The sequence below is a fragment of the Microcaecilia unicolor genome, chromosome 2 (assembly GCF_901765095.1).
Source record: "Microcaecilia unicolor chromosome 2, aMicUni1.1, whole genome shotgun sequence".
Lineage (NCBI taxonomy): Eukaryota > Metazoa > Chordata > Amphibia > Gymnophiona > Siphonopidae > Microcaecilia > Microcaecilia unicolor.
In genome coordinates, this window is record NC_044032.1 from 216874625 (window position 1) to 216887465 (window position 12841).

A 12841-nucleotide genomic window follows, 5' to 3' on the forward strand; every position below is an offset into this window, starting at 1 on the left:
GTTGGTGCACCTAAGCCTGCCAACTTCTGTCTGCCATTCACATTCCACAAGAGGGCGCAACAATGCCAACCTTACACTAGTATTCTATAATGGAATCTTGGCGCCAAAATGCCATTATAGAATTGGCACTAAGCGCATAGCACTGAAGCACTTAGACTGTGGCACCAATTTATAGAATTGCCCTTTAAGTCTGTACCTGAGTCAATAGAAGGATAAGTGATCTGCTCAAGATCAGAAGGAGTTAGTGACAATCTTTTTTTAAATGCCTGTAGAGAAAACTTTAGTACTTAAACTAGCTTGGCATATCAACCAAAAAATGTCAGCGACCACAGAGCTTGTTCATTTCCCTGTCTGCATCAAAGTTGAGGAGGCAAAAAGATATAAACTATCTATACACATACATACATACATACATACATACATACACAGGCTATAGCTTTTAGGAGGTAAATGTGTTTACCCTTTTATCTTTTGAAATACTTTCCTTTTAAAATTCAAACACATCTCCCTCGCTCCACGTTCCAAAACAAATGATTTCACACAAACTTCACAGCTCCTTAGCTTAGTAATAAAATCTAATTTGGAGAATGCACCCACCCTCAATCAGAGGGTATCAGACTTAAAATCTCTCAGAACTGCACCTCTCTGCTTCTTTCCACAAGAAAAAAAAACAAGGATTTCACTCTTTACCACCTCCTGACTGTCTGCCAGTATTTTCCGGTGGTCAGAGGACCACGGAGCACTTATACTCTCTAGTACACACCACTGATCTCTGTCACAGCCACTGAGGATGACAGGTTTCCAATTTTCTTGTTAAAAGAGGAGAGGCATGGTGGAAGCAATATCTTCACTTTGGATTAATTATTCTGCGACCCCTACCCACATCTTCACTCAGCAATTTGAATTTTAATGAAAAGTAAATGGATTAATTAGCATTTCAAAGTGAGTTAGATACAGTGACTAAAAAACAAAAATGGGGGGGGGGGGGACGGGGACATATATAATTCATGCACAAAAAGAAAAGCATTGGAGGGGGGGCTGGCTAAGTGTAGCTGCAAGACCTTCATTAGAAAAACTTAAGCAACTGTTTGCACTAGCTGTTTAATTACAGATGTGAATAAGGTGTTATTAAGCTCCTATTTCTCACTTTTAAGCTTCATGATGTGAACAGCCACTATATCATTGTTTTTCTTTTGCCTATCATTATAAATATAAACACAGTACTTGGCTAGGTCTATAAAAACTTGTTTAACTTCTCTGCAGCACTAAAGCTGTCAAAATACTAATAATATTGTTTGTTTCAGGTAGAAAGGGAGGGGAGGGTTATTTCACCTCATTCACTATTCTCCTTTGATGACGTTTCTACTTTTTCAACAGAAATAAAATGTATTAAACTGGGGAGGAGGGGGAAAGACATCCTATGTGTGAGTGTGAAATAAAAAGGTTAAGCAAAAAAAATTGTAATAAACCACACACACACCCTTGTTATAGCTTTTTGCTTTTTTTTTTTTTTAACACCTTCATTTCCATGCATTTAAATGGACAACACAGCAATCAGATTTTTGTTAACAAGTACATCATGAGGACAATTCTTAAAGCAATTTACATGGGTTTTACTCATAAATCTTGCTGTAAAATAGCTCAACCTCAATGCAGCAAACATTACGCAGCTCATTCAAAATACTCTCAGCCACATTTAGAGCTAGTGGTCTCAGGAGTATGTACTTTTGCATCCCCCCAAAAATTCTAGCTACAGGGAAAATAAATAGGTGCAAGTGACCGAATGCACTTCATTTTGAAAACTGGTGCAAAGCTCACAGGTTAAAAAAAAGGTATATACCATCTTTTTCCTCCAATGTGGACAAGTCTGAGAACTCCCCCCCCCCACCCCCCCAAAAAAAAAAAAAAAAAAAAAAAAAGAATCTCACTCTATTCCCCTCAGACATTCAGCAGGAAGGATACAGTCACAAATATTAACAGAAAAGAATTAATCTAAGATCAGTCTGTTTACAACAGCACTGATCTGATGAAGGGCAATATTGCACAGGAATTAAAAAGGATCCTGTTTTATTTGCTTTTTCCCTTTTTTCTGCTCATTTTCTAACAGTATGACCAAACTTTATGCCGCAGTCAGTTTTCAATTGGGCTGTTAACTGCAGCTTTTTTGCTTTCCTTTTAAATTTTTTTTTTTTTTGCAATGGCATCTGCTGAAAAACAACAGCTACTTACAAAGACTATTATAGCTAAAATGGAAAGACCACATACCCCAATGATTGCGTTCAGTTCTGCCATGGTCACTTGCTTGGCACGTTCCACAGCCTGCACCACTTGTTGCTGGTGCTATAAATGAAGATCAAAAACAGATTAAAATTTGCTGGTTATGTACAGCTTCCCCATCCCCCAAGTCACTGGCTTTTACCACCCCGCTGCTCACAGAACTCAAATGGCCGCTTCTCTCAAACTTTCAAATCCAAGGCGCTCTTCTCTCTTCCCCCCATTGGGCTTCTAACTGACTCCATGGCAAAGAACAGAGCAATGCAGCCCTGCTTCTACCTTATAGCAAGAAATGTATAAAAATAGGACTGAATTGGCCTGCTCTTTGTAACTTGAAACCAGCTGTTATGCTACATAGGACGGACAAGCGGCAGAAAAGTATTTTCAGTTAGTATAATGTGCTGTAACTTTTTCAGCAGCACCTCACCTCCCTCCAAGTTAAGGGCTCACTGGGAGCATGTTGGTCCTTATTCTGCAGATCAGGGTAGTGGTTCCACTGAAAAACTTTATACCTCCCCCCCCCCCCCCCCCCCCCCAAAAAAAAAGGATGTTCTAATGACTTTTAGCAAGACGATGTTTACAGAAAAGGACTGAAAACATTTCAACAGAATCCTACTGCTGCCGTGGGGGAATTACTCCCAACAGAAACCTGAATTTATCTGTCGCTAGCAGCATTTTTTTTTTTTTTTGGTAGAAAAATTTAGATGCAATTGCCTGATGACAGATAAATTACTAAAGCAATTAACACAAAAAAATAGAATTATTTGTAAAAAAAAAAATGCTCTGCTTTTAATGTAATTGAACAAATGTCAGAAAATTTACTGTTCTGTATACCCCAGCAACTGTAACTTTTCAGCATCATTACCTTACAACAATATCGCAAATGATTTGCCTGCCTCATTATTCCCCAATTATTTAAGAAGCTGAATGTTACCCATTTTTCTCATTTTGATATCACATACACATGACCAGAGTACTGTGCCCCATAGAACACCAAAGGTTGTAATATCACAACTAAGAGGCTGAGTGCATGAATGTTTTGGAGCTAACACACCCACAGATATATCTTTATGGGTGCCAAATACACAGAAAGACAGGCAGCCTTGGTTTAAAAAGGTTTGAATGAGTTTCTAAAAAAAAAGATCCATAAACATAATTAAAACAGAACTGAGGGAAATCCACTGCTTACTCCTGGGATAATCAGCATGGAATCTATTTTACTCTTCTGGGATCCTGCCAGGTACTTGTGAGCTGGATTGTTCACTGTTGGAAACAGGATGCTGGACTTGATGGACCTTTGGTCTATACCAGCTTGGCGATGCTTATGTACTTAAGTACAGGCCCCTAAACCCCCGAGACTGTCGACCCTCACTACTTTAAATACTGTCTATACCAGGTCCACTTGCCTGTATCATCCATCCCTTCTCATAGTGTGGAAAGAACCCATCACCCTTCGTCCTGACCATTGCAGCAAGGTTTCAGAACCTCAAGAAAACTCCTAGTGTATGCCCTTCTCTCTAATTACCCTCTAGATCTCCAAACCTGATCAAAGGCAACCCTCACCTAGAACAGTAAACTGCAAGCACACACAGAGCACAGGAATAGACAGCATGTACTTTGCTGTCCTCATGGGTGCCTCACATTCTCTTCCTGTAACAGGTATATCCAGTTTAGTGAGGAGAAGCACCTGCTCTCTCTCCCTTTCCCCATGATATATGCTGCCAATACTGCTGATTGTCATCCTCGTAAGGAAAGGGCAAAGACCAAGACATCAATCTGGGAAAAGAGGGGTGCGAGGCAACTTTGGGGAAAGAGGCTAAGAATAATAACAAGATCAGAATAGAAGTAGCTGATGAGGGGAAAGAAGGGAGAACGGTAAAAGTGGGATGGGGGTTGAGATGTAGACTGGTATGGGAAGGGCACAAGGAGGCCAATGAAGACTAGGGAGAACAATAAGGGGACACATAAAGCAACAGTAAAGAGAAGGTAGAGGTCTCATCAACCATACTCTGGTATCCCAAAATAAGTTATATTTATATCAAAATCAAGATGGTCCTCTAAACAAATGTAATAATGAAAGGAAACAAAAAAAAACAAAAAAAAGACTACGCTTAAATGTTTATATCAATGCCAGCTTTTATACTAACATAGTATCGTTATGTACTCTATGACTCTGTACCCATCAACAAAGTGTTCCTTGCTGCCCTGTCTGAAAAAAATAAATAAATAAAAAAGCAAAAATGTCTTGATCCTCCAAACTCTGCAAAACATGGACTCATTGATGCCTAAGCTTTCCAAGGTTAGGAGTCTGCAACATTATAATATCCTAAGCACTGGTGGTAATAGCTGTCTGTAATTACAAAGTACAACAGAGTGCTGTCTTTGAAGGGGTGGGCAAGGCCAATGGAGCAATCGGCCTAGGCCCCATGCTCTGCGAGACCAAAAACTGCTGTGGTAAGAAGAGAATGGAGACACCTGTCAACATACCAGAATCCACTAGGAAATCAATCCCCCCCCTCTCCCATTATGGTCACTATAGTGTACCATTATAAATAGCATTGTTGTTATAGTCAGTTGATATCTCAGTCAGTATGCTGTTTTCCTTGCCAACACTAGACTGATTTTGTATGTTTTTGTACTGTTTAGGCAGAGATTTGTATTTTTAACAAAAAGGATGCAAACACGTCAAATTAAATGTCAATTGAGACGTCTCATAATCCTGTATTTAGGACTGAAAAATGTGGTTTTACATTCCAAACAATAATCCCAGTTTAATATATCTGTACCAGTATAAACCATTAGTACTCAGTGCACCTGCTATAAACCAGAGAATTAACAGCTGCGGTGGAGAAAGTTAACAGCAATGGGTAGTGAAGGGGAAAAGCCAACATGTGTGGCCAGTTTAGAAGTTGGTGGCTTCTCTGCAGAAACCAAAAATTAATCCCATGTTATAGTCCAAATAAAATTAAGTAGAGTTTTGAGAAAACTAGCTAGTATCTTATTGACATCACAGAGTATTATTCTGTTAATTGATTTTATATACTGCCTATCCCAAGAAGACACTATGACTCTGGCAATTTCTACAAGTATTGGGGGGGAGGGGCATTTGACACAAGACTGAGCTAACAAGGGAAATGTTAGGTGAGCAATTCAGATAGCAATAACCACATTTACTCCCTTCTCCTGAAGGCACATTTACATACAAAGTTCAAAACTAATTAAAAATCTAAGCTACCATACCAGTCAACAGCTGACTGCCATGTTTCCGCAGCATTTCCCCAAATGACAAACTAGGATATTTTCATCAAGATTACTGTGCTCCATCCCTGAGGATTGTTGATCCTCAAAATGGATCAGTTTGGGAGGAGGGGCACTAGTGAGCACAAGCAACATAGCAGCATAGTGTGCAGCTCCAGTAACATGACTAAAATCAAGATTATTCTGCTGAAATACACTCAACACACCATAAGCACCTTAATGGCATCGAGTAAACAAAAGAAATGCCCAAAAACTGAAGGAAAAAAAAAAACCCAACAACCCTCCATCGAACAACAACAAGAAGGTACACTGGAGGGCGTTTCTTCCCATACCATCTTGGAGGAAATAAGGTCGCTCAGAGACCTCCTTGCAGAAATGAAAGGCAACATTGTTGACATTAAAGAAGACATTTTGTCTTTAAAATCTGACCTTGTTCATTTTCGCACCCACATTGAAACACCTAGAAGAGATGAATGCTTGCTTTGGTCTGATTTACTCTGCTTGTATGAGGGTCACATACAATAACGCTACTAAAAACTTTACAGACCCTGTTGAGCTTGCTATTTTGGAGGATGCAATACCTACCTATCCCAACAGATAAAGTGTAAGCGCTTGATCTCTGTCACGCTGCTCAAAATGCTAACTTAGTTGCTGCAGTACTCTTGCGTTCTGTTTAATTTACTGATTTGTCAAACTGCAATTCATTGGCACTTTTTCTAACCTCTGAAATATTATTGTCTTATGCTCTCTCATGTTGTTTTATTTATTTATTTGTAGCATTTGTATCCCACATTTTCCCACCAACTTGCAGGCTCAATGTGGCTTACATCTGCCGTAATGGCGGTTTCCATTTCCGGGTAAAAGAATTACAAATGGTATTGCATTAAGGTGCATACATACATGGTAACATACATGAACCATGACATATATGGAACAGATCAAGGTATATACATATACCTATGTGCATACATACATGGTAAAGAAAAATAAATTATGGTATTGCATGAAGGTTGCTGAGAATAAATTGGATTGTAACATGTATTAGGTCATCGATTATAGAGAGTTGGATTATAGAGATTGGATTGTAGCATACATTAGGTCATCGATTATAGAGAGTCCCTATTCAGTATAAGCTTGAAGTGGTAATGCTTGATCATGAATATCAAAGAGGTTAATCAGTCATGAGGTAAAAGATCGGTTATGTATAGATCGTGTATAGCGTTGTTATTTAGTATTTAAGATGGATGTTTATGGTATGCCTTCTTGAAAAGATCTGTTTTCAGTAGCTTTCGGAAGATGGTTAGGTCCTGCATTGTTTTTATGGCCTTCGGTAGTGCGTTCCATAGCTGCGTGCAGATATATGAGAAACTGGTCGCGTATGTGGATTTATATTTTAGTTCTTTACAGCTAGGATAGTGGAGATTGAGGAATGTGCGTGATGATCTCCTCGCATTCCTAATAGGCAGGTCTATAAGGTCTGACATATAGGCCGGGGCTTCTTGAACGATTTTGTGGACCAAGGTGCAAACTTTGAACGCAATTTGTTCTTTTAGTGGAAGCCAGTGTAGTTTTTCTCTTAGGGGTTGGGCGCTTTCGTATTTAGCTTTCCCAAATATGAGTCTGGCTGCTGTGTTTTGAGCAGTTTGGAGCTTCTTAATGATTTGTTCTTTGCATCATGTTGTTATCTAGCAACACTGACTGCGATGCATTCTAATCCTGAATTGTTCATTTTCAACTTGCCAAGTAACCAGTGATGATGTGAGTATGCATGTGTGTGTTGATGAGAGCATGACTGTCTGAATGCATGTTTGTTTATAGATGTCCCCGACTATATGTGTTCAATCTGACCCTTTCTTTTTACAATTCATTACTGTACAATTATTTGTCTGATACCATACAGGTCATCTCTGCCACCCATTATTATAAAATTGCATTTGAATTAACTTTGTTTCCCGACATCTTGCTGTTGGTGTTCTCCATGCATGTAACTTCAACTGTTGTATCTGTATCATACTTCCTCCTCTCTCATCGCACATTATGTGCTTACATGGGTTTATATTTGAATGGAAGACACTTAGCAGTTGCTTAACTGTGATGAAGCTGAATATAAACACTACCATCCCTTACATTGTTATTATTGGCGTGTTGCCCTGTTGTCTGCAGTAAGCTCCAGCATGATGCAGCATAAGGGTTTAACTGTATGTTTTACTGTACATATGTATGCATTTGAGTGACTGATTGGGTATTGGCTATTAACTACGTATGTATGCTTCAACTCTGGGTTTCTCCTCTCATGACCAATCATCCTGTTTTAATATGACTGACATTAACCTTGTTATCACTGCCATCTGTTGTAGTAGGATAACGCCTGTACTAATTGAAATTCTTTGCTTGTGTTATTGCTGTCTGAGCTCCTCACATATGTTTCCTCTGCTGTTCTCACTGACCCCCAGTTTGCCTCCTGTGCACCATGTGTTTGCACAGGTTCACGGTAATACATGGATATTTTCTACAAACTATCCAAACTAAAAAGTTTGCATTACATTCTGCTTGGCGTATAATTGATGTCTCTTTAACCTGTTTCCTTGAATGTCAAGGGTATTCACAACCCAATAAAGAGGACCAAAATATAAAATTATCTATCAGAGTTTACTCCAGTCATGGCTTTGCTCCAGGAAACCCACTTATCTGGTACGGAGACTCTTAAGTCCCTTGTAAATAGGCTCACCCTCCTCTCTTCTCGTCAGCTCATGGGGGAAAAAATGGTACTTATCTTAGTAAGAAAAAAACAGGAAGACATTCAGATTCTATCACACTCCACAGACACATCTGGCCACTGGATGAAAGTTACATTATGCATCAATAACCAAACAAAAATCAGTGGTCAGTATTTATGCACCTAATTTAGATAGTCCCGACTTCTTTGACACCCTTGCTGACTTACTTATAACAGAAAGTGAAACTCTAAGCATCATCACAGGTTATTTTAATTTAATCTTGAACCCTAATATGGGCAATCTTCCTCTTCATATACGTAAGACCTGGTTTACGTTCACAATATTGCTCAATTTCATCTTGTGGTTCCCTGGCACCTCCCAACATCATAACGAGAGAGCGTACACATTCTTTTTGCCTCCTCACGCGTCATATACACGAATTGTTTTCTTGATAACCAGCCATTTCCTTCAATATGTCACTCATCTGACACTGAAGCAATACCTATTTCAGACCATGCTCTTATATCAATACAACTGTCAGGTGTGGCTGCACCAAATAAACATCCCAGTTAGCGTTTCAACTTCTTCCCAGTTAGCGTTTCAACTCCTCCCCTGTTGGACGAACCTGGTTTTCGAGAACACATCGCAGAAGTTATAACTGAATACTTTGAGTTAAATAAAGTTGAAGATACTAATTAGTATAATACATGGAACGTATTCAAAGCTTTTATAAGAGGCATACTTATTGTCTTTTCTGCTAATATGAAAAAAACAAACTAACAATGAAATAAAGGACTTGGAATGTGAAATCCGTGGACTAGAGATTCATGTGCAGTCCCTCTCTAAATTGTTCAAGTACCTGCATATAACACAACAGCAGCACCCCGTCATAATAGCCCCGTGACAAAATAGCCTTGTAACAAAATAGCCCCGAACAAAATGGCCCTTTTCACAAAATAATCCTTGACAAAAATAGCCCATCACAAAAATAAAAAGTGTTTACTGGAACTCTGAAGGGATTGAGTATTACAGAAAAGTCAATTGGCCAAAATTCCATGCGCTCTCAGAATAAGCTCAGCTTCTACCCCAAAACTCTTATGTAACTTCCACCTGCCCCAAGGGGGACCTCCACACCTCTAAGTAACCTATCCTTCTCAATATCCACCCAATGCTGAAATCTACTAGGCTTACTCCAATGCAATTGTAGATTCAACAGCAACATCCAATTTTGCCTACAAAGTCAGAAGGACTGACCTCTCTCCCCTACCATACACATACTCATTTCAGTTGCTGCAGCACCATCAATCAAACCCAAGTCTTCTGGCCCCCCATAAAACTGGATCATACAGCTATCTAATGCATGAAACAAAAAAATGATTCAGTAGCCCAAACCAGAAGCATACTAAAGATGTATAATATCCTAGACAGCCAAACTATCAGAACTGCAATCACTCAATCTAACCAACAGAGGTGCAACCAGAACTGTGCACTCTCTTCTCTCTACAACATCCATCAACGGTTGATAGTTAAACTGAAGTAGTTCACTCATTTGCACCAACAGCAAGATGTCAAGATAGCGCAGTACATACTCATTCCACTGAAACAGATACACTAATTGGGCCTTCAATAACGATAAATCCCCCCTCCTCAGAGGCATAATCTTAGATTTTGCCAGTTTCAATTTATATCCTAATATCACCCCAAACATATCTAAGATGCCCAAGAAAGCAGGAGGTAAATTATTCAGTTCTGCTATATATTACAACACATCATCTGCATACAAAGCAATATACTGCTCTACTGCCTGCACCACCACACCCTTAAGCTGCAGAGAGTTCTGAAGAAGACCCACAAGAGGCTCAATGAAAAGGGCAAATAAGAGCAGAGAAAGTGGACAACTCTGCTGCATCACAACAAAGAAAAGCTATCAGAATCCACCCCATTCCCCTTTCCCTCTTCGGCATCCCAACCCCTATACGTGGTGTACGTTCGGCACCACAACACAACGCATGTGTGAAAAATGGCAGAAGGGAAAAATTTAAAAATAGGTAATTGGGACATTTTGTCGCGGGGGGGGGGGCATTTTGTGAGTGGCCCATTTTGTCATAGACTATTATGTTGGGGGCTTTTTTGTTAGGTGTTTTTTTTTTTTTTTGGTCAGGGCTTTTTTGATGGGGCTGTTGTGATCTGGTACAGACAACAGTTCTATCATTGTTCTCAGCAAAAAAGTGGCTACATCTGTTTTCAAAGTGCTGCTAATTACTATGCGGAACATGATCGCTCAGACCTGATGGCCAATTACTTAAAATCCAAGAGCAAAAGATCCTATATAACAGCCATCAAAAACTCATCTCAATCACTGGCCACCGCTGGTTCAGGAATTTTAGACTGTTTTTATGAATAGTATAATGACTTTTATACAACACAGATCACCTCCCCTGAACAACCAGATCCTCACTCAACTACTGATAAGAGTGACAATTCACTTTTCACACAGCCTATTAGCACAAAAGAAATTCTGGATACCATCAAAGGAATGGCTGTCCAGACAGTCTACCAGTGGACTTCTAACTTGTTTTTCAATTTCGTATCCCTCAAATGGTTTAATTTTTTGCTGATATGATCTCTTCCAACTTGGTACATGGCACCTTCACTGAAGCAGCCATAATTATTTTACCAAAACCAGGTAAAGACCCTTAACTAGTCCAAAGTTATAGGCTTCTTTTCTATGATAAACGATGATGAAATTACTTGCCACACACGACTACAAGCCATACTACCTAAAATAATTGGCAATGATCAAAATGGCTTTATGCATGGTTGCTTGTCCTCAAATAATACCAGACTATTTGTTAATGCACTTATCTCTACAACCACTTCATCAACTGCCACAGTTGCCATAGGTCTTGACAAGCAAAAGGCATTCGACCTTATCAAATGGCCTTTTCTTTTTAATGTATTACGGTGGTTTGGATTCTCACAAGCTATAAACCTTATTTATATAAATGTTTCATTCCTCTTCAGGGGCTCACCAGGGCTGTCCTTTATCACCATTATTGATCAACACTTGAATCATATGCACCAACTCAAATATTCAAGGTATTCAATGTAGTAGCTTCTCTGTTAAACTATCTGCATACACAGATGATATTCTACTATTCATCACTCTGACATCAATTCCTTACCTCTTTGCTACCATAAGGAATTACTCCACCTCCTCAGGCTATAAACCCAATCAAAGACAGAACTAATGCCTATTAACTGCCCTTATTCAACAGGATGTGGTCAAATTCAACTTCATCTAGTCTCTTACTAAATAAAGTACATAGGTATTCTTTTTGGTCCTACTCTGGAAGAAAAAAATGTTGAATAGTTCTCATCTTCTGAATGTTGTAGAATAGTTAATATCTAGATGGTCCTTCTTGAGGATATCTTGGTGGAGTCACCTTCATACAATTAAGATGATGGCCCCTAAAATCAATAACATCTTAAATATGTTGCCTTTCCTATCGTATCATATTACCTACACTGCGATTGAAAAACACTGTCTTCTTTTCTGGAGTGGTAAACCCCACCCATGCACTGCAGCCAAAAAACTAAAATGCAGCAAAGACCCTGGTGGAGTTAATTTTCCCTGCTTCTACTCCTATCACATCACCTCCATAATGAAGCAATCGTCTTTATGGTATCTTGACCAACATATTCTACCACCCAGATTTCACTTTGAATTAGAGCGATGGCACAATTATCTTCTTCATTTGATTCCAGTCACTTCTCTGTCTGACGCTTAACTAAAAGACATTAGTCAAAGTGCTGCTGAATCTGTTAAGGTTATTGACAACTGCTTGCCAGTTCCATGGTTTCAGTCTCACTTCACTCCGTTATGGAATAATAATCATTTAAAATTCATAGAGAGTTATCAACTGGAAACTATGGCAATCACTGGGATTATTGTAAACAGCTATGCTCACGCTCAGTTATCAGTGCTTCACTGGGATTTTGATGGAAATAGTCGTGGCCAACTCCCAGTTTCCGCACCACTGAACGTCAGAAGCTGTACAGGTCACTAACCTCGCCCTTCACTCCCGTGAAGTGAAGGGGGAAAAAAAACTAAAAATTGGATTAATCCTGACTTTGGGAAAAACCAGACTTACTAGTGTAATTAAGTAATTTTGTGTTTATTGTGTAATAACAAATGTAAAAGTGGAATTAGAATAACATTAGTCAACATTAAAAACCAAACTTTTGTCTCTTTTACCAGTTTCCTTTACTGTACAAACACCTTAACAAAAAGAATAACCCTTTAACCTATATTTTCTCCCTTATCAGATTCCACACCATTATCATCGCAGTCCAGAAGCAATCAGATAAGTATTATTTCCCAATACCCCCTTATGAGAGTGTAAACGTATAGCTAAAACAGCTCCTTTGTATCTACAACCCGTGTATATTTCTATTAGGAATTTGGTTCTTTGTTCCTCTTTTCTTTTCCAGGTATCTCTAGGATCTTCACTCCCGGGAGACTTTAGGTAAGTATGTGCACTGTCAGTTTTATGTTTATTGTATCCCTTTACTACCCTTGTTTCCACAAA

General features: G+C 39.1%; 1 protein-coding gene across 4 annotated transcripts in view; it reads right to left on the reverse strand.

Annotated features, from left to right (window-relative positions):
- Positions 1 to 12841, reverse strand: part of TLE4 (TLE family member 4, transcriptional corepressor) — a 326912-nt gene that overhangs the window by 187534 nt on the left and 126537 nt on the right. For 2 of the 4 annotated variants that reach the window (XM_030193713.1, XM_030193714.1), the window contains exon 6: positions 2266 to 2340. The exons of the other annotated variants lie outside the window; for them this stretch is intronic. In XM_030193713.1, coding sequence (XP_030049573.1) covers positions 2266 to 2340 — 75 coding nt within the window. The remainder of the gene's footprint in view (positions 1 to 2265; positions 2341 to 12841) is intronic. 4 annotated transcript variants of the gene reach the window in all.